The following is a 23171-nucleotide window of genomic DNA, read 5'->3' as shown; positions in this document are numbered from 1 at the left end:
TGATCTTAACCTTGCACGGGAGTGGTTTACGGAGCAACACTATGCACAGCAAATTGCCGTGAATTCATCGCCGCACAAAGGAATGCTTTGCTGTGACCCTCTTTGCCAGTGGTTCTCACATGGGGGTCCGCGTACCCCTGGGGGTACTTGAAGGTATGCCAGGGGTACGTGAGATTTTTTTTAAAATATTCTAAAAAACAGCAGCAATTCAAAAATCCTTTATAAATATATTCATTGAATAATACTTTAACAAAATATGAATGTAAGTTCCTAAACTGTGAAAAAAAATACAACAATGCAATATTCAGTGTTGACAGCTAAATTTTTTGTGGACATGTTCCATAAATATTGATGTTAAAGATTTCTTTTTTTGTGAAGAAATGTTTAGACTTATGAATCTAGATAGATCTCTATTACAATCCCCAAAAAGGGCACTTTAAGTTGATGATGACTTTTATGTGTAGAAATCTTTATTTATAATTGAATTACTTGTTTATTTGTTAAGACGTTTTTAGTTATTTTTATATATTTTTTTCCAAATAGTTCAAGAAAGACCACAAATGAGCAATATTTTGCACTGTTATACAATTTAATAAATCAGAAACTGATGACATAGTCCTGTATTTTACTTCTTTATCTCTTTTTTTCAACCAAAAATGCTTTGCTCTGATTAGGGGATACTTGAATTAGAAAAATGTTCACAGGGGGTACATCACTGAAAAAAGGTTGAGAAACACTGCTCTGTGCGATACTGCGAGTCAATTTCGCCTCCCGGTTTCCTGGATCGAGATCACTGCTTCAGTATTTTCAGAGGAAACGACCTTGATACATCCAAAAACCTCGTTCCTCTATGTTCACGTCGGCAGCTCTGCATGACTGGAAATGTAGCAGTTTTCTCATTTCCTAAAATGAGACTGCATTGTTTTCTGCTGGTGTAAATTTGAGGGGGACGAATGCCGTGTCATGCAGGCAGTATCTGAATAACATGAAACAAATACCATATTTTTCGGACTATAAGTCGCAGTTTTTTTCATGGTTGGGCACATGGGGTGCACTTATACTCAGGAGCGACTTATGTGTGAAATTATTAACACGTTACCGTAAAATATCAAATAATATTATTTAGCTTGTTCACGTAAGAGACTAGACGTATAACATTTCATCGGATTTATCGATTAGGAGTGACATATTGTTTGGTAAACCTATAGCATGTTCTATATGTTATAGTTCTTTGAATGCCTCTTACCATAATATGTTACGTTAACATACCAGGCACCTTCTCAGTTGGTTATTTATGCGTCATATACCGTACACTTATTCAGCCTGTTGTTCATTATTCTTTATTTATTTTAAATTGCCTTTCAAATGTCTATTCTTGGTGTTGGGTTTTGTCAAATAAATTTCCCCAAAAAATGCGACTTATACTCCAGTGTGATTTATATATGTTTTTTTTTCCTTCTTTATTATGCATTTTCGGCAGGTGCGACTTATACTCCGGAGCGACTTATACGGTACATACACTCTATATTTCCAAAAGTATTTGGCCACCCATCCAAATGATCAGAATCAGGTGTCCTAATCACTTGGACCGGCCACAGGTGTATAAAATCAAACACTTAGGCATGGAGACTGTTTCTACAAACATTTGTGAAAGAATGGGCCACTCTCAGGAGCTCAGTCATTTCCAGCGTGGAACTGTCATAGGATGCCAACAAATTCAGTTATGAAATTTCCTCGCTCCTAAATATTCTGGGTTTGTAGGTTGCCAGGAGAACGGTACATTTCAGACTGCATTGTGCCAAAAGGGAAATTTGCTGGAGGAGGAATTATGGTGTCGGGTTGTTCTTCAGGAGTTGGGCTTGGCCCCTTAGTTCCAGTGAAAGGAACTTTGAATGCTTCAGGACACCAAAACATGTTGGACAATTCCACGCTCCGAACCTTGTGGGACCGGTTTGGAGCAGACCCCTTCCTTTTCCAACATGAATGCGCACCAGTGCACAAAGCAATGTTCATAAAGACATTGATGACAGAGTCTGGTGTTGATGAACTTGACTGGCCTGCACAGAGTCCTGACCTGAACACCTTTGGGATGAATTAGAACGGAGTCTCACGTGATATTGGGGACTTATTTGTCCTTTGTAGTAAGTTGTTCCTCCATGTCTGGCCCTAACTTTGGCAATGATATCTTCAATGGAATGTTTCGTTTTCCAACAAGGTTTTTTTTTGTATGTTTAATTTCAATATTTTCATTTCAACTACTTTTGTATATCAAAGATACCTTGGGAAATCATTTCAGTCCAATAAAGTAGCTCAAGGACAAAAGTGTTCTAAGTTAAAGTTAAAGTTAACACTGATAGTAACACAAACACTAGGTGTGGTGAAATTACCCTCTGCATTTGACCCATCCCATTGTTACACCCCCTGGGAGGTGAGGGGAGCAGTGAGCAGCAGCGGTGGCCGCGCTCGGAAATCATTTAGGAGTTAAAAGGGTAAAAACGATTTTGGATTCTTTTTTTTCCTTAAATATCTTTAGTCTTAGATAAAAACAGCAAACATGTCATGTTTTTTAAATTTTCATTGTATTCCTTTGAATGCCGGGCCAACCGGTAAAAAATGGTTGGATGGATGAAGTTAAAAGTTAAAGTACCATTGATAGTCACACGCACACTAGGTGTGGTGAAATTACCCTTGTTATTGAAATGACCCACCCCCTTGTTCCGCCCCCTGGGAGATGAGGGGAGCAGTGAGTAGCAACGGTGGCCGCACTCGGGAATCATTTTGGTGATTTAACCCCCAATTCCAACCCTTGATGCTAAATGCCAAGCAGGGAGGCAATGAGTGCCATTTTTATAGTCTTTGGTATGTCTCGCGACCTACCAACCTCAGGGCAGACACTCTAGCCACAAGGCCACTGAACAGGCTAAATGATGTTAGTTTTTTTATTTTGAAAGATTTACATGCAATTAGTTGTCATCCATGCAATAAATTAGCGGGCTGAGGTACTGGTGTAAAAATCAGGCCGAAACTTTTTTCTTGCCTTGATATGGGATCTCTGCGATGAGGTGGCGACTTGTCCAGGGTGTACCCCGCCTTCCGCCCGATTGTAGCTGAGATAGGCGCCAGCGCCCCCCGCGACCCCAGAAGGGAACAAGCGGTAGAAAATGGATGGATGGATGGATGGATATGGGATCTGAGCCGAGGATGTCAATGTGGCTTGTGCAGCCCTTGAAGACATTTGTGATTTAGGGCTATAAGTAAACTTTGATTGATTATTTGATTGATAAATGTACATCAAATTAATGATGCATTGATATTATTTTTGTATAGGGTCAGACTACAAAATTCTCAGCAGCGTAGTGTTACCCTGACAAAAAAGTCCCCCTTTACCACTACAATTACAATTTTCACTGTACAGTCATTACATAATAGAATCATGCATTTTCTAATTTCAGAGTTTAATTTTGGATTAAAAAAAGAGTACATTTTGTTATACTTAATTTTTGGAATCAAATGGGACAATTTTGGTCAAGTGATTCCCACAGGGCTTGGACGCTGTGGTTGCTTCTAATATCCATCCATCCATTTACTACCGATTGTCCCTTTTGGGGTCGCGGGGGATGCCGCAGCCTACCTCAGATGCTTCTAATACGACTAAATTAATAAATATAACACAAACAGTAATAGTAAAAAAATATATATAACAAAATAAAGAAATATAATGTAATATTACTGGAATGCAGGCTTAAACAATTGTGTTTTCAACCTGTATGACGCTTTGGAAATGCAATGAAAAGCAAAATAAATTATTAGGACTGTGAACAAAGTTCCTTCTGTTGTTTTTTGTAGCAAGCAAACCCTTGTGTGCAAGTGTGCTTATGCACCTGTGAAGCATTTGGCAATGCAAATTGTGAGTGTGAGTGTGTGTAATGGAGGAAGGTGTTTCAGTCCTTCCAGCAACCTTCGCAGAAGTTTTAGTGGTTTGTGCATGCTAATTTGTTGCGTCCAACAAAAACACTGGTTTGCTTGGTCAGAATAAACACATTTTTGCAGCTTGCTGGTACCTGCAGGATGCATGAATATTTGCAAATTGCAACAACATGTTTCTCTGCATATTAATCACTTTAAGGGCATTCAAAAGGTTAAAACATGACAAACGCGGTAGATATTTGCTGAATGTTTCAAACCAGACATCAATTGTCCATTGCTTTATTTGGACTCATATTAAGCTATCAGAACTTAAGAAATGCTGAAAAAAGTAAAAAAAACAAAAAAAATTAGCGATTAGCACTGATGTGCTGACTGAATGAACAGAGATCAATCAGCCCGCCCACAATCGAGGTGCTGCCGGGCACAAAATGGCTGTGCTGCAAGACACACAATGAGTAAATGAAACCCTCCTACGCTGAGACAAGGTTTGTACAGCAAAGCATATTTTTATTCGGTCTGTGGTTCGTCAATCAGGATTGAGTTAATGGAGACGAAGAGATGGAGAAGCTGTGAAAGGAATCAAAAGAAAAAAGGAGTCGTCGTCAGCGGCTTATATACAGCTCAATTTTTCTTTTATCTGACCACAGAACTTTCCTCCAAAAGGTTTTATCTTTGTCCATGTGATCTCAGATGAAACAAAAATTAAGCTGTTTGGTCACAATACCCAGCAATTACCATGAATTGATTTATGTGGACCTCGACTTAAACAAGTTGAAAAACGTATTAAAATGTTACCATTTAGTGGTCAATTGTATGGAATATGTACTGTACTGTGCAATCTACTAATAAAAGTTTCAATCAATCAATCAATCAATATGTTTGGAGGAGAAAAGGTCAGGCCTTTAATCCCAGGAACACCACACCTACCGTCAAGCATGATGGCAGTAGTATTATGCTCTGGGCCTTTTTTGCTGCCAATGGGACTGGTGCTTTACAGAGAGTAAACGGGACAGTGAAAAATGAGGATTACCTCCAAATTCTTCAGGACAACCTAAAATCATCAGCCCAGAGGTTGGGTCTTGGGCGCAATTGGTTGTTCCAACAGGACAATGACCCCAAACACACGTCAAAAGTGGTAAAGGGATGGCTAAATCAGGCTAGAATTAAGGTTTTAGAATGGCCTTCCCAAAGTTCTAACTTAAACATGTGGGCAATACTGAAGAAACAAGTCCATGTCAGAAAACCAACAAATTTAGCTGAACTGCACCAATTTTGTCAGGAGGAGTGGTCAAAAATTAAACCAGAAGCTTGTGGATGGCTACCAAAAGCACCTTATTGCAGTGAAACTTGCCAAGGGACATGTAACCAAATATTAACATTGCTGTATGTATACTTTTCACCCAGCAGATTTGGTCACATTTTCAGTAGACCCATAATCAATTAATAAAAGAACCAAACTTCATGAATGTTTTTTTTTACCAACAATTATGTGCTTCAACCACTCTATTACAAAAAAATAAAGAGTTGTAGAAGTTATTGGAAACTCAAGACAGCCATGACATTATGTTCCTTACAAGTGTATGTAAACTTTTGACCACGGCTGTAGCTTTGATGTATTAAACTACATTTGCCGTGTAGCTTGATGCAATTTTCCGGGGATTGCTTCCCCTGTAGCTTAGCTACATCAATGGAGAATAACACATATATTGCATTGTAATGTATTATTTTACAGATACCGGTATATGAATACATATTACCAAGTTGTCAATAGCGATGTAATTCAGAGGGAACACCAGAAAATGTCTTATCCCCGCTGAAAAAATTGCAGTAATGCACAATTGACATGGTCCACAGCAGTGGTTCTTAAATGGGGGTACTCGAAGGTGTGCCAAGGGGTACGTGAGATTTTAAAAAAAAAATATTCTAAAAATAGCAACAATTCAAAAATCCTTTATAAATATATTTATTGAATAATACTTCAACAAAATATGAATGTAAGTTCATAAACTGTGAAAAGAAATGCAACAAGGGCTTCACGGTGGCAGAGGGGTTAGTGCGTCTGCCTCACAATACGAAGTTCCTGCAGTCCTGGGTTCAAATCCAGGCTCGGGATCTTTCTGTGTGGAGTTTGCATGTTCTCCCCGTGAATGCGTGGGTTCCCTCCGGGTACTCCGGCTTCCTCCCACTTCCAAAGACATGCACCTGGGGATAGGTTGATTGGCAACACTAAATTGGCCCTAGTGTGTGAATGTGAGTGTGAATGTTGTCTGTCTATCTGTGTTGGCCCTGCGATGAGGTGGCGACTTGTCCAGGGTGTACCCCGCCTTCCGCCCGATTGTAGCTGAGATAGGCGCCAGCGCCCCCCGCGACCCCGAAAGGGAATAAGCGGTAGAAAATGGATGGATGGAAATGCAACAATGCAATATTCAGTTTTGACAGCTGGATTTTTTCTGTGGACATGTTCCATAAATATTGATGATAGATTTTTTTTTTTGTGAAGAAATGTTTACAATTAAGTTCATGAATCCAGATGGATCTTTATTACAATCCCCAAAGAGGGCACTTTAAATTGATGATTACTTCTATGTGTGGAAATCTTTATTTATAATTGAATTACTTGTTTATTTTTCAACAAGTTTTTAGTTATTTTTATATCTTTTTTTTTCCAAAAAGTTCAAGAAAGACCACTACAAATGTTATACAATTTAATAAAACAGAAACTAATGACATAGTGCTGTATTTTACTTCTTTATCTCTTTTTTTCAACCAAAAAGGCTTTGCTCTGATTAGGGGGTACTTGAATTAAAAAAAAAAATTCACAGGGGGTACATCACTGAAAAAAGGTTGAGAACATCTGGTCCACAGGAAGTTGTATTATTCAGATGCTCTGCAGGCAGGAAGGCCAAAAGTAAGCATGCACATTTGTCTGTAAATTTGATATTCATTATATGACTGGTGGTAAAATCAAAGCACAGTCCTGTGACCTCAATTACTTTCTGGATGTTTATTTTAAAAGTAAAATATCGTTACATAATGTGCTTATAGTGTCAACAGGCTGTTAGCACAAACGCCATGTATGGCTGTAGTTCATGTCTTTGCCATGAATTGATTAACGTGGACCCCGACTTAAACAAGTTGAAAACTTATTCGGGTGTCAATTGTACGGAATATGTTTCAATTAATCAATCAATGCTGATCCGTGCCAAATACTCACTCCTGTTACTCAAGTGAGTCATCTTTGGCTTAAAGGCCTACTGAAACTCACTACTACTGACCACGCAGTCTGATAGTTTATATATCAATGATGAAATATTAACATTGCAACACATGCCAATACGGCCTTTTTAGTTTACTAAATTGCAATTTTAAATTTCCCGTGGAGTTTCTTGTTGAAAACTTTGCGGAATGATGACGCGTGCGCGTGACGTCCCGGGTTGCAGGGGACATATTAGCACAGCACCATTTGCGGCTAAAAGTCGTCTCTTTTCATGGCGCAATTACACAGTATTCTGGACATCTGTGTTGCTGAATCTTTTGCAATTTGTTCAATTAATAATGGAGAAGTCAAAGTAGAAAGATGGAAGTGGGAAGCTTTACCCTTTAGCCACACAAACACACGGTGTTTCCTTGTTTAAAATTCCCGGAGGTGAAGCTTTACTATGGATCAGAGCGGTCAAGCGAACATGGTTCCCGACCACTTGTCAACCGGCAGGTTTTGGTGAGAAAATTGTGGTAAAAAGTCGCCTATTACCGGAGATCAGCTGAGCTTGTGCCGTCCATGCAGCTGCCGTCGACTTCCCTCAGAGACTGGCGTCAAGACACCCGTGGACACACCCCTCCGACTATCAGGTACTATTTAATCTCACTAAAACACTAGCAACACAATAGAAAGATAAGGGATTTCCCAGAATTATCCTAGTAAATGTGTCTAAAAACATCTGAATGCGTCCCAATGCATTCACCTTTTGTTTTTTTACTTTATTTTTATTTTATTTTATTTTTTCTAGTCCTTTGCTATTAATATCATCATCCACGAATCTTCCATCCTCGCTCAAATTAATGGGGAAATTGTCGTTTTCTCTGTCCGAATAGCTCTTGCTGCTGGAGGCTCCCATTAAAAACAATGTGAGGACGTGAGGAGCCCTCAACCTTGTGACGTCATCGTCTGCTACTTCCGGTAAAGGCAAGGCTTTTTTATTAGCGATCAAAAGTTGCGAACTTTATCGTGGATGTTCTCTAGTAAATCCTTTCAGCAAAAATATGGCAATATCGCGAAATGATCAAGTATGACACATAGAATGGACCTGCTATCCCCGTTTAAATAAGAAAATCTAATTTCAGCAGGCCTTTAAGAACCTTGTACGAAAATACAATACATGAGATGGGCTAACATGGCAGTGACCAACAGTTCGCTATTTTTGTTCCATATATGGGTCACTGTTTGGTGACGGATGTTATCGGTATGCTCACAAAAGAAGCGTTTCAGTGACCCTACATTTTGTAGTCCACACATTCTGAGCCAGGTGACTGCATTTGACACTTGTTAGATGATGCAAATGATCCAGCGTGTGTCAACGGGGTGATTAAACGTCACATTTCTGGCTTTTTTATTCCCTTTGAAAACACACCAATGACAGACCCACAGTGCCCCCTGTCGGTTTAATTTAAGAAGACATACACAGTCAGGAACGGAGGCGCGGCTTGCAGTTTATTTTGTTCCGTTTACAACCGGAAGTGACCATATTTGGATGCGACAGTTAAAACAAAACACTTCTGCTTATATCAAATCCCACCCTCTCCTACACGGTGTTTTCAAGTCATTGTTCAATGAAATGTGCTGATTGATTGATAGATTGAAAGTTTTATTAGTAGATTGCACAGTACAGTACATATTCCGTACAATTGACCACTAAATGGTCACACCCGAATACGTTTTTCAACTTGTTTAAGTCGGGGTCTACGTCAATCAATTCATGCCAGTTAGGCACAATAAAAACAACACATCAAAAACATTTAACCAATTATCATTTATTTTCTCACAGCTCAATCCCGTAGTACAAGAAAAAAAACTACAACAAGCAAGTTACAGAATAATGTGTAACATTAAAGAAAGTGAACGGAAGACAAATGTTTTCTTCCCCCCAAAATACACATGTATAATAAGATGGCGAATGTGGGCACAAATTAAAACAAAAAGGGGCTTTAACTAACAATGTGTTTCATTTGTTATTCAATCACAAATGTAATAGGTCACATGGATAATAATAAAAGATTAACCTTTGCCTAATTGTTTACATAAAACACTGTTGGAAAAGGGTTGTTTGTCTTCTGTAACCTCTGGAATTAAACTGCTTGCAAATAACAAAACAAAGTTTTCCTTACATACTCTGGCATAAAGAATTAAATCACAGCGCCTAAACCCACGGTCATGAGTGTTAGTAAAAATAGTTACAAAGTTAATTTTTCAGAAAAAGATCATGTTCCCAAACCAACCACTTTTTAAGACAGTGTGACAAAATCAACATCAGTATTTCTATATTGGATTCTCATTCAACACTCATGTCTGAATAAATGCGTTAAGGCAGTGGGTTTAGGTGGGAGCAGAGGTGGGTAGAGTAGCCAGAAATTGTACTCAAGTAAGAGTACTATTACTTTAGAGATTTTTTTACTCAAGTAAAAGTAAGGAGTAGTCACCCAAATATTTACTTCAGCAAAAGTAGAAAGTATGTTGTGAAAAAACTACTGAAGTACTGAGTAACTGATGAGTAACCTGTTTGTTTAAAGATGACGGCAACAAGTAATGCACAAAAACATAAAATTGAACAAATTCAGAGCCAAGCATATCTCTTAAGCAACTAAAACAATATATATTAAATATATATTTGTATTGAAAAAAATTTTTTAAATGAAGTTTACCTTTGCAACCTCATTATACTATTGGCTAAGTTTTATATTCATATAAGTAAGTTTTTCAATAACCGACCTGTTTTTTGTGCCTTTAAAAAAGATTTAGAACTCTACATTAAAACAATCTACCTCTAACAACCAAAAAGCTGTGAAAACGATGATGCTGTGTTCCAAATTTAAGTTATTTTCTGAGATTGAGTGAGCCTATGGCTTTGCACTTTGTTTATTTTATAAATACATATTTTTTTACATTCTGTTTTAGTTACTTTGAATTTACAACCCCTTGGCGCTGTTTTGTACGGTTTTTATACTGTTTTTGTACTTACTTTGATTGTTATTTTCAACTGTTTGTAAATGTTGAAATTTATAAAGGTTTATTAAAAAAAAGTGCAGTTAATCATGTGACCGCCTGGCTCTGTTTGATTGGTGAAAAGGAGTCTAACGTCACCAGTGACTGCATTTGATTGGTGAAACGCTGGCATGTGATAGATCCTACTTTGAAGGTATGTCTGACAAACCAAAACAAACAATGCATGCATAAACAGATCGATAAAAATCAGTAGCGAGCTGAATGTAGATAAATGGAGCGGAGTAAAAGTAGCGTTTCTTCTTTATAAATATACTCAAGTAAAAGTATGTTGCATTAAAACTACTTTTAGAAGTACAATTTATCTCAAAAGTTATTCAAATAGATGTAATTGAGTAAATGTAGCGCGTTACTACCCACCTGTGGGTGGGAGGCATGCATGCTCTAGGAAATGTAGAGCAGCTTGAGAAAAAGAAAGAAAAATATACCCTTGTTTTTTTTGTTGTTTTTTTTTTAAATATGGTGGGCTAACTTTGGTTTTGTTTGAAAGGAAACAACAGCTGGGTTGTTAAGATAATAGCATATTTCTTTCATATTTTGAGTGTATTTCATTTTTTCCCCGACATTTTGCAACCAACAAATGGATATCATGAAGTTCGACAAGAGATGCACGTGCGTTTGACTTCATGTTTGTATTTTCTTCTATTAGCCACAGCAATACTCAAAATGCATGTGCAAAAAATGTGATGAACTTGAAATTAATGCTAGAACTGATTACCAGGTGACTTGGGTGAGAGGCAACAAATTCTTGGCTTCCATACACATGGCCCCCCATCCCACCCGAAACCCATTGTCGCACCATACACACACACTTGGCATTCATGCACTGAAAAACAATTACATGGATTCGGTTGAAACCAGCTTTTTAAAACACATGTAAAAAAACATAGTTAGGTTTTTGATTTTTAAAGATGTGATTAACATAACATATGAATAACTGAACTTTATAAAATGCACACACCCAGCTGTCCTGTGGATTTTAAAGCGCTGCTACCCCCAGCCCACATTTCAGGAGGGTACCACCTAGCCATGCTCTGGAAAAGCCGAAGTCAAACACAAATTGCCTCAACAAAAGCTCTATTACAATACAGAAAGCCCTTCCCCCTGTGGTTGTCTCCAACAACCACATTACATCAAGCATGCCTTTAAGAGGCTGAAAAAACGCCTCACTTTGTGACTGTAATCTCTAAAAGCACAAGGACTTTTTAATCATCAAACATATAGTTCATATGTACCCCTGCAGATCAGTGAAAGGTTTTTGGAATGTATTCTGTTAAATCTGTATCAGCGTGATAGAAAAAAAAACTTTTTTTTAAGGTGCCCTATGTAATATTTTCATGTCGAGTCATGATTAAGTGGCCCTGATATGTCAAAAGGCATTAATAAATTCATCCATCCATCCATTTTCTACTGCTCGTCCCTTTCGGAGTCAAGGGGGGTGGTTGGAGACTATCTCAGCTGCAATCGGGTGGAAGTCGGGTTAGACCCTGGACAAGTCGTTACCTCATCCCAGGGCCAACACAGATAGACAGACAACATTCACACTCACATTCACACACTAGGGCCAATTTAGTGTTGCCAATCAACCAATCCCCAGACGCATGTCTTTGGAGGTGGGAGGAAGCCGGAATCATATTTTCAAATACTTCTATAACTGATAACAGTAGTTCAGCCGGGATATGCTAATTTCAAACTTAAGACTTACAGCCCCCAAATATTGTTAATGTTTTAATTTCGATGCCCCGCCCTCCATCGTTTGACCAATTAGAATGTCTGTGAGTGTGTCACATCCAGGTTGCTTGTTACACACTGCCATCTTTGTTTCTAGATACTGCCACTGGTAAAGTTACTAAACATGTCAGACTTCAGTAAATCTAAAGACGTTGTTACGATTCTCAACTCATTCATGACAAAGCCAGGAACAAAAAAGGATTTGTATCGGAGATGCCTTTGAAAGATGAAGACGATTGAAGGCGGAGAAGATTTTTTCAACTGATGCCAAACTTGCTAACTTCCTCCTTGATAGGTAAATAAAGCCTGTATGTTTTTATTATCCATCCATCCATTTTCTACCGCTTATTCCCTTTGGGGTCGCGGGGGGCGCTGGTGCATATCTCAGCTACAATCGGGCGGAAGGCGGGTTCTTATTGCTTGTATTAAATGTAAATGGACAATTTGTATGTGAACTATATTGTCCAATACAGTCTATGATCTTGTCTATAAAAGCTAGTATGTTCATGCAATAAATACTTAGCATGCTAGCCGAGTCAATGACACATCCACATATAGGCTAACGGGTATATATTACCCCCGTTAGTCTGTATTTCGATGTGTCATCCAACTGAAAGAGCAAAATATATTTTCGACAAATAAAACCTACGTGGCTATGGGTAGTGTCAGTGCCTATTTCGTTCTCAATATGCTGATACCGCGAGGAAGATGGTTCCAATATTAGCATGGCTGTCATCACGGCAATATGAAACGTATGGAGACAGCCAAATCACATGACAAAATAATTCCTCATTCGTGTTTGCAAATTTAGCCTGGGCCGACCCTGATCACATGACACATAAACAAGCAATCACATTAATACTTATGGACAACTTAAGAGTCTCCAAAGAACCTAAAATGGATATAATGTGAAAAGAAAGCCACCGAGCACTGGAAGAACCTGATAAATCCACACTGAGGCATCTGAGCCGAGATTGGAACCCACTGCGCAAAATTTCGACCTCACCATTCATGACGATTAAAATGTGCGTTAGACAGTGTTTCTGTCGGTAGCGTTAAGTGTTAGTACACGAGCACACGCCTCAAGTTCGGTCTTGAGTTGACTTGCTTCAGGCCGGTCTTCTGGTTTCAAACTTAGCATCGCCTTAATCATTTGGTCCTGAAAAAATAAATAGTTCATACTGTAAATCCAGTTATAAAAGTTTCTCTGTCATTCATGATAGTGATGTACTTGTAAATAAAATGGAAAATGGTTGCCATACTCTACCTCTACTGGGAAATGATGTGCAAACTCTGCAGGAAGTATCTTATTTCTGACATCATCCCAAAGCTGGTACCCAGGAAATGGCAGAGAGAAATAAGAACATGTCCAATTAAGCTCTCATCTTGCAAGTATTGTTGGTATTCCATGACCACAACCAAAACCCTATATTCACATGCAAAGGTACTTTCCTGTGTGGGCACTGACTATGTTATTCCCTCCCATAATGTGCTTGTTAACTGAACTGCAGAGAGTAACAGCTTCCTTGCTAGAGGCAGGGCCCTAATTTGTACACATACTTTTTTATAGTGATAATGAGTGTACTGTTTTGTTTAAATCATTTGCAGTATGTTGCAATATGATGTAGATTTCTTGCTGAAAAGTAGACATGTCACTTTCAATTTTTCAGTCTCGTTTTTCTCATTCTTCGACACAGCAAGATCACGACTAAAACAAGACGCCTTTCTGAAAGGTGATTGGATGAGTTAAATCATGAAGTGTAACGGAGTTAAAAAGTTACATGTTCAACTTTAATCAAGACATGTGCTCCAGTTCTGTTAAAGGGGAACATTATCACCAGACCTATGTAAGCGTCAATATATACCTTGATGGTGCAGAAAAAAGACCATCTATTTTTTTAACCGATTTCCGAACTCTAAATGGGTGAATTTTGGCGGATTAAACGCCTTTCTGTTTATCGCGCTGGAGGCGATGACATCAGAATGTGACGTCGCCGAGGTAACACACCCGCCATTTTCATTTTCAACCCATTACAAACACCGGGTCACAGCTGTTATTTTCCGTTTTTTTGACTATTTTTTGGAACCTTGGAGACATCATGCCTCGACGGTGTGTTGTCGGAGGGTGTAACAACACTAACAGGGAGGGATTCAAGTTGCACCACTGCCCCGAAGATGCGAAAGTGGCAAGAAATCTGCCGCCAGACCCCCATTGAATGTGCCGGAGTGTCTCCACATTTTACCGGCAATGCTAAGGCAGACATGGCACAGAGATGTATGGATAACCTGCAGATGCATTTGTAACGATAGTCAACGAAATCACAAAGGTGAGTTTCGTTGATGTTGACTGCCAGCTAATCGATGCTAACATGGTACGCTAATCGATGCTAACATGCTATTTACCGGCGGTGCTAAAGCAGACATGGTACAGAGATGTATGGATAACCTGTAGATGCATTTGCAACTATATTACGTTTCCTTCCACCCACATTTAATGCGAAAAAAACACTTACCAATCGACGGATTTAAGTTGCTCCCGTGTCAAAAGATGCGAAAGTCCTGATCGTTTGGTCCGCACATTTTACCGACGATGCTAACGCAGCTATTCGGCCATGCTATGACTATGAATTCGCTCAATAGCTTCAGTTTCTTCTCCAATACTTTCATACTCCAACCATCTGTTTCAATACATGCGTAATCTGTTGAATCGCTTAAGTCGCTGAAATCCGAGTTTGAATCCGAGCTAATGTCACTATATCTTGCTGTGGTATTCCCATTGTTTGTTTACATTGGCAGCACTGTGTGACGTCACAGGGAAATGGCCAGTGTCTTCGCATAGAGCGAAAATAAGGCACTTTAAAGCTTTATTTAGTGATATTCCGAGACCGGTAAAATTTTGAAAAAACCTTCAAAAAATACAACAAGCCACTGGGAACTGATTTTTAATGTTTTTAACCCTTTTGAAATTGTGATAATATTCCCCTTTAAAACTGCTGCTATGGAAACGTTTACACGTCTCTTTGGGAGTTGTCATTGTTTATAAACCTCTGAATGAAATAGTTTCATTTTAACACATGGTAGACCTGGGGCTGGTCAAATTTCGGATTCAAACCAAATTAGAAAGCTGAGCCCAACAATGTGGACGAACAAGACAATATGCAGAATTTGTTGGAAAGTGATGGCAAAATTTTTTATTAAAAAGCTGGCCCATTTTTCTCAACTCAGGGAAAAACAGCATATGCAAGATTTTCAATATCTATTGAGTGCAACTTTTGTTAACAGAGATTTAGAGTCTATTTTTTTTTTTTAGTATTTGTTTACTCATTTTGAATAATAACAATTTATTGACCTACTTCCAATGAAAAAAACTACTAATGACAAATAAAAATGTGTTGCATTTTTGAAAGGGTTACTTGAATCACTCATAGTGCAGGGGTGTCAAACAATTTTTTTTTTTTTACTGAGCGCCACATCGCAATTATGGCTGCCCTCAGAAGGCCGCCTGTAATAGTGAATATACATGAAAATACATGTATACTAGCTTTGTTACACACTTTTCATAGGTAGCAGTTTTAGATTATTAGATTGTGTACCAACAGACTGATTGATAGCTTGCTTTGAAATTGTAAGTCAAGGTGAAAAGAAAATGTATTTTTGATAAATAAAAAAAAATAAAAATGCTTGGAACATCTTGTTTTGTGATCAGTTATAGTGTTGAACATATACATGTAGTACCTGTTTCTTTCATAATAGAAAGAACAAATATATTTAGCCAGAAAGTTCTTCATTTGTTCATGTCTTCTGAAGGCCACATAAATGATGTAGCTGGCTACAACAACTTAAGTGGCAGCCAACTTAAAATTACATAGGGGGCTACCTTAACGATATAGCGGGCCAGATTCCCTGTGTCTTGAGTTTGACACCTGTGCATTAGTGCTTACGGTAATTTGCTCTCAAACTAATGCTGATAATAATATCGTTTATCTTCGTAGTAGTGGGACAATTTATCATCCAGCAACATTTGTAGCGACCCAGGCATAGCACATGGTTCCCTTGTCAGGTCACATTTTAGGATGACAAAACAGCGCAGTACTTGCAACTTCAACACTCACCCTTTCCCTTTCACTCATGGTAATCATTTTCCAGAGGAGCTCGAAAAAAATGAGACCCAAAGCAAATATGTCCACTTTCCGGTCGTAGATGTTCTTGTATTTCTGCCATAAAGAAAGAAGCCAATGGTCGGTATGGTATATTGCATTACCAGTCGTCACCAACTCTACTGAGCAGGGCTGTTTCACTTGTAGCACCGGTGCTACTAAAAGGGAAAAAAAGTAGCAGCACAGAACATTTTTTGAAGCACAGAAAAAATGTAAAAGCAATATGAAATGTCACAAATATCACACTTTCATTAATAACACTGAACGTAATTGTATTGCATGGTCAAAATAAACTGAAACTAACTAACCCTCGTAGTCACGAGCGCGCAGTGCAGTTTGTCAAGTTTTGAGGTGGTGAAAAAAAAGTCTTGTACATCTTGTTCGTCCAACTAAGACTTTTTTTATTTCGTGTTTGAGACGTGTGTGAGCCACTGGAGCCTCCCTCCCCACTGTGCATGGAGGAGGAAGAGGAGGAAGGGACACAAAACACTGCACCGCACACAGAGTTATCAGTGACACTTTCACATTAATCACTTTCACAATCACAGTCCATTTGGTTATGGTTTAAGTTCATTTCAAACATGCTATACAGATAGGCGGACATTTTACTCTAGTTTGATCAACTTTGGATGGATTTATACTGGGGGCAAACTGCGATGAAAGGGTTAGAATCTGTATTTGCACCTGTGCTACTTTTTTCCCCCCAAAACCGTCACAACCTATTATAAGTCGCAAATACGATTAAAAAGCTCACACCGTACGGTGCTGCTGAGGGTTTCAATTTATTTCACAATTTGATTTCTCAGATTAAGTCCAAAAAATGGTGGCCTTACCGCAGTAGTTCCAGTCTCAACCAGGGGCTTCCAACTCGCGGCCCGCACAATCGTATTTTGTGGCCCCCGACTTCATATCTGAGTTTAGTGTGAGTGCAGCCCACTCAAACTGGGCGGCAATAGGTAAATAAACATAAGAATGACTGGACACGCATAGGGAAACTACCGGTACTACTGCTACAACGACTATTGGGACGAATAAGAGTAAACATTAAAAGTGTAACAGTATTTTAGATACCGCAGTTTTTCGGTTTCAAAGTCTTCACAACAATGCCGTGTTGGTATCAAACAAAAACCTGGTGTCTTGTTTTTTTCTTGACGCTTTAGCTAAGTTGGGTACAAAATACACTAAATCTCCGAGAATCATCTGCGCAGTGTGGGGCCGGAATGGTGGGGGGCGTTGAACACCGTAAGTAGGGAGTGAAGTGTGTTCATAAGGTGAGATGAATTGTTTTTTTTGGACATCTCCTGAAAATGTCATCAAAATCTATCCATAAGGGTATTAGTTATGCTGGTAACAAACACATAAACAAACCCCTGCAAAATACAACCACTTTAGCAGAGGTAAGAAAGTCTGCGTTTTGCAAAGTGTGCCACTTTCATCTCAAGCACTTCCAAGCCAACACAGATACAGCCTGGATCTGTGTAATCACCATAAAAACTACTACTACTACTGAAAAACTACTTGATCAATCCTCAATAAAGCATCCATTTTGAACCTCTTGTCTCTCCCGATGTCATGAAGGCAGCGTACATCTTGGACAAGTCGCCTCCTCATAAACCGTCGCCCAGAAACATTTTTGAAACTAGCAAAGTTAAACGTCATTTTGTGAGGTATTTACATTATTAAAAGTCATATTGTTCTCAATAGGTTCTCATAAGGTAAAAGATGAAAGACACTAAAGTGAACATTGGATGTTTACTTTGTCACTTTAAAGACACTCAAATGTAAGTTTAAAAAAAAAGTTCTTAAAACAGTAGATGTTCCTGCACAATTTTTTGTGCTTGCTTTGAACATTCTTGCATTATGTTTGTGTTAAATTACAGTAAGTGTGTTATCTTAAAAATTCCTGCCACTTCATTTTACACGATATACACTTTTTTTTTTTTTTTGACATATACCACAATAATATCATACCATGCCTTAATACAGTGATAATATTGTACCATGATATTTTGACACTGCTACAGCTCTTGTAAACATAAGTGTTAGCTATCATAAACAACTATTATATCAACTCTTAACACATAACATTAGCAACTTTTTACCAAAAGAGTGCCGTTAAGCATCCTGGAGAAACTTGTAGAGTCCCAGCGACGGGAGGGATGCTGGCTACCAGCATGCTTTGTGGCACATTTTTAATAAATCTAAGTACATGTTTAGAGTTAACTTAGTTGTTTATCTTCCTCCACTACCCATATCAGTTGCCCTGTCTGAACCGATAACATTGAAACTTTAGCCGGCACTATGATGTGCATAACTTTTTTCAAATGACCTTTAAGTCTTGAACTTTAGAAATGATTCCAATGGTTTCAATCTGCACTTTTGCGTGACATAAGGGTTATTGCGGTAATCATAGGAACTACATAACAGCGGCCCCAGGTTGGCAAGAGTGGGCGGGATTTGTTTACAGAGCACCCAGCGTGAGACGCGAGTGTCAGGGTCAGACACGGAAGCAGATTTCGACAACAAAGTTATACAGAAAAGTGGTGTAGTATCGAATATGTTGGTGTTTTTTTACCTTCTGCGTTTGTTTCACTGTGTTTGTTGCATTTTGCTTGATTGCAAAAGTAAGATCGAGGAGGTGGTTTGAAGTAAAAAAGGAGCAACATTAATATTCAGTGTTTTATTGTTCTAACTTAAAGGCCTACTGAAACCCACTACTACTGACCATGCAGTCTGATAGTTTATATATCAATGATGAAACATTAACATTGCAACACATGCCAATACGGCCGGTTTAGTTTACTAAATTGCAATTTTAAATTTCCCGCAAAGTATCCTGTTGAAAACGTCACGGTATGATGACGCGTGCGCGTGACGTCTCGGGTTGTAGCGAACATTTTATCCCAGCACCACTCTCGGCTAAAAGTCGTCCGATTTAATCGCATATTACACAGTATTCTGGACATCTGTGTAGCTGAATCTCTTGCAATTTATTCAATTAATAATAGAGAACTCAAGGTAGAAAGATGGGGGTAGGAAGCGGTGCACTGCAGCTGACTTTAGCATCACAAACACAGCCGATGTTTCCTTGTTTAATATTCCCGAAGGTGAAGCTTTACTATGGAACAGAGCGGTCAAGCGAACATGGATTCCGACCACATGTCAACCGGCAAGTTTCGGTGAGAAAATTGTGGTAATAAATCGGCTCTTACCGGAGACATCAGCGGAGCTTGCGTCCTGCTGCAGCTGCGTGGCTTCCCTCAGAGACACTAGCGGACACCCGTGGCCACACCCCTCCGACTTTCAGGTACTATATAATCTCACTAAAACACTAGTAAAACAATAGGCAGATAAGGGATTTTCCATAATCATCCTATTAAATATGTCTAAAAACATCTGAATCGCTCTCACTGCGCTCGCCTTTTTTTTTTTTTACTAGTCCTTCACTCTCATTATCCTCTTCCACGAGTCTATCATCCTCGCTCAAATCGCTCTAGCTGCTGGTGGCCAAGATTGTAAACAATGTGAGGATTTGAGGAGCCCTACAACCAGTGACGTCACGCGCACATCGTCTGCTACTTCCGGTGCAGGCAAGGCTTTTTTATTAGCGACCAAAAGTTGCAAACTTTATCGTCGATGTCTCTACTAAATCCTTTCAGCAAAAATATGGCAATATCGCGAAATGATCAAGTATGACACATAAAATGGACCTGCTATCCCCGTTTAAATAAGAAAATCTCATTTCAGTAGGGCTTTAATAGTTAATGTAAATCCCACATTCTTTATTTCCATGTACATTGTGCTTGTCTTATTCGTAAAAAGTGGTCTGTCATTAAATTTTTGGCGTTCTATCAGTCATTTTTGTGTGAATTTCTGTATTGTATTGTGTGATCAGCTTTTATCCTTTTTTAAAGCCTCTTAGGAAATTGTTTCACTAATACTAAGCAACCTGTACATGATTAAAGTGTTCCGAAAAAGGTATCCAAGCCCATACAGCAGATAGCATGGTCAGCTGTAGTGTTGCAGAAACTGCCTCTTTGGCTTCAGAGGATCCATGTCACGTGACTGCAAACTTTACCCCGCATTGCAAATTGGTCATAATTTACCAGAAGTGGGTCTTGAGTTTTGAAGCAATGAATAAAAATGGGTTTTTTGCATGGAATTTTTGTACACTGAATTTTTATAAACTGAATTTTAAAACACTGTGTTTTACTGAACTCAACAAGCATTTTACTCATACTCATTTTTTTATTCAGTAAAATTGTCAAAGCAAAAAATTCAATAACATAAATTCAGTGTCAAAAAAAAGCTAGGTTTATAAAGACGATTTGACCTTCATATCTATATGTCGCTGGAATAAAAACTGTAGCTGAACAAAGACACGTTATTTGTTGTAGTAAATTACTCATAATTTTCTGTGCAATGAAGTAAGATGAATCATTTACGGTACGGTACACCTTGATGATCTCTTACAGTGGTTGGGAATCACTGCTTATTAAAATGTAAGGTATGTGAAATTTGATGAAGAGGAAAAAGGAGAAAAAATAAATCAAAGATATACCGGTAACTCACCTGCTCAGGCGCCATATAAGACGCGGTTCCCAAGTATCCGCTTCTCTCTTTGCTCGTGTCGTCAGCAACAAGGCCAAAATCCCCAATCTTAAGGACTTCTCCTGGCCCAAACAAGATGTTGGCAGGCTTACCATTAAAGAAAAGACAAATAAGAATTTACAAGGGCCTTCCTTCTGTGACAGCTGTGCTAAATGAAAACTCACCTTCAGGTCTCTGTGAAAAAACTTTTTGGAATGAATGTACTCGACGCCACTCACTATTTGCTTTGCAATGGCAAGGCTGTCTTGTCTTCTTTGTGAACGCTCCACGTTCTTTACATTCTTATCATTTATCCACATTCGGAGGGTTTTGGTTTCACACAACTCCATCTGAATATGAAGGGACTTCTTCGGTGGAGACCTACAGAAGGGACTGCAACTCTGTTGTTAAAATTTCCTGCGGCACACTGTCCTTACAAATGCTTGAATGGAACTCACCAGGAAGAGTCACCTGCACTGAAAGACTGGTAAGCACCGTCTTCCAACCAACATGTGTAGTATCTCACAACGTTGTCGTGTTGAAACTCTGATAGAGCCAACACCTCACGCCGAGAGTTACTGACCAAAATAAAAATTTGGGTTAATTGAAGAAGTCCTGCCATATTGCTCGGAAGGCAACGATTAAAAAGACAACAGCAATAGCAAACTGAACTTGACTTACTCTTTATAAGACACCACTTTCACAGCATAGTACTTTCCCTCCAACTTGTGTTTAGCCTTTAAAACATGTCCAAAGCCTCCATTGCCAAGGTGTTCTATCACATCAAAATCCTTCATGAACCTGTTTCAGAGAATAGGACAGGTCGTCGCCGCAAAATGTATTTTATCTTTTCAAAAATATTTTTTCTTCACATACCTCGAGGTATGGTCCCCTTTGACATTTGCGCTCTTCGCATCCTTAAATAATACAGTTATGGAATAAAGATGACACACAGATGCAACTACTTCCCAAACAACTGCAAATAATTACATTTTACATGATATTTCCATTTATTTACCTTTTGTTGGCACTTATCTGGAAAATTTGCTGCAATTCTAAAAGTAAAAAGAAATGTGTCAATAAAAAAAGTAATGTTTACCCAGATATATAGTGAATTTTGTGTGTATGTATGTACATATACATATATATATATATATATATATATATATACATACATATATATACATACATATATATACATACATATATATACATATATATCCATCCATCCATTTCTACCGCTTGTCCCTTTTGGGGTCATGGGGGGCGCTGGTGCCTATCTCAGCTACAATCGGGCGGAAGGCGGGGTGCATACACCCTGGACAAGTCACCACCTCATCACTAGGGCCAGTTTAGGGTTGCCAATCAACCTATCCCCAGGTTCATGTTTTTGGAGGTGGGAGGAAGCCGGAGTACCCGGAGGGAACCCACGCAGTCACTGGGAGAACATGCAAACTCCACACAGAAAGATCCCGAGCCCGGGATTGAACCCAGGACGACTCAGGACCTTCGTATTGTGAAAAGCATGGGGGTGGAAACATCATGCTTTGGGGCTGTTTTTCTGCAAAGGGGACAGGACGATTGATCCGTGTTAAGGAAAAAATGAATGGGGCCATGTATCGTGAGATTTTGAGCCAAAACCTCCTTCCATCAGTGAGAGCTTTAAATGGTTGACCAAATACTTATTTTCCACCATAATTTACAAATAAATTATTTCAAATTCCTACAATGGGAATTCCTGGATTTTTTTTTCACATTCTGTCTCTCACAGTTGAAGTGTACCTATGATGAAAACTACAGACCTATGTCATCATTTTAAGTGGGAGAACTTGCACAATCAGTGGCTGACTAAATACTTTTTTGCCCCACTGTATATAAATATATATATATGTATATATATATATATATATGTAGATGTATATATATATACATATATATGTATATATATATATATATATATATGTATATATATATATATATATATATATATATATATATATATGTATATATATATATATATATATATAAATGTATATGTATATATATATATGTATATGTATATATGTATATACATATATATATATATATATATATATATACATCTACATACATATATACCTAAATAACGGTACAAATTTTTTTAGCGGACGATTAATGTGAATACTTAATGTGCCGTAGCGGGGAACTTGGCTGCAGTTTACTTGCTACTGGTGAGTCACAAGCGAGCATAAATTAACAAAGGAAAGTCGAATTTATGGAAACATATTAGGTTCAAAGCCATAGCAAGTTGTTCTCCCGACAAGAAAGGACTATTTTTCACCGTGAGAAGTGGTAACAACCCTGCAGCAAACGCCTGCTGCACGCATCGTTCTCGAGGTGGGTGGTACTTTACTTTCGTGTTCAGATTACATTTAAGGTTTTAGTGATAACATGGGATGGCATAGCTCGGTTGGTAGAGTGGCCGTGCCAGCAACTTGAGAGTTGCAGGTTCG

The 23171-nt window shown here is 38.5% G+C and overlaps 2 protein-coding genes across 9 annotated transcripts in view; one reads left to right on the top strand and one right to left on the bottom strand.

Moving 5' to 3' along the window:
* Positions 1 to 23171, top strand: part of LOC133559158 (HEAT repeat-containing protein 5B-like) — an 82280-nt gene that overhangs the window by 49057 nt on the left and 10052 nt on the right. The window contains exons 36-37 of one of the 6 annotated variants that reach the window (XM_061910609.1): positions 7712 to 7776; positions 8020 to 8104. The exons of 2 other annotated variants lie outside the window; for them this stretch is intronic. In XM_061910609.1, the coding sequence (XP_061766593.1) occupies positions 7712 to 7776; positions 8020 to 8064 (110 nt within the window). In that variant the 3' untranslated portion in view covers positions 8065 to 8104. Of the gene's footprint in view, positions 1 to 1761; positions 3683 to 4461; positions 7655 to 7711; positions 7777 to 8019; positions 8105 to 23171 lie in introns of those variants that run through there. 3 more of the 6 variants (XM_061910607.1, XM_061910612.1, XM_061910610.1) reach the window with 3 other exon arrangements.
* The window catches only part of LOC133559160 (interferon-induced, double-stranded RNA-activated protein kinase-like), a 28472-nt gene continuing 14236 nt past the window's right edge, over positions 8936 to 23171 (bottom strand). For 2 of the 3 annotated variants that reach the window (XM_061910613.1, XM_061910615.1), the window contains 9 exons: positions 21698 to 21734; positions 21556 to 21596; positions 21361 to 21480; positions 21138 to 21257; positions 20865 to 21072; positions 20662 to 20787; positions 16045 to 16146; positions 13200 to 13262; positions 8936 to 13091 (listed from right to left, as the gene is read on the bottom strand). In XM_061910613.1, the coding sequence (XP_061766597.1) occupies positions 12963 to 13091; positions 13200 to 13262; positions 16045 to 16146; positions 20662 to 20787; positions 20865 to 21072; positions 21138 to 21257; positions 21361 to 21480; positions 21556 to 21596; positions 21698 to 21734 (946 nt within the window). In that variant the 3' untranslated portion in view covers positions 8936 to 12962. The remainder of the gene's footprint in view (positions 13092 to 13199; positions 13263 to 16044; positions 16147 to 20661; positions 20788 to 20864; positions 21073 to 21137; positions 21258 to 21360; positions 21481 to 21555; positions 21597 to 21697; positions 21735 to 23171) is intronic. The other variant, XM_061910614.1, reaches the window with a different exon arrangement.

This window comes from Nerophis ophidion, linkage group LG09 (assembly GCF_033978795.1).
Source record: "Nerophis ophidion isolate RoL-2023_Sa linkage group LG09, RoL_Noph_v1.0, whole genome shotgun sequence".
In the NCBI taxonomy this organism is placed as follows: Eukaryota; Metazoa; Chordata; class Actinopteri; order Syngnathiformes; family Syngnathidae; genus Nerophis; species Nerophis ophidion.
This window is presented reverse-complemented; position numbering and strand designations above follow the sequence as displayed.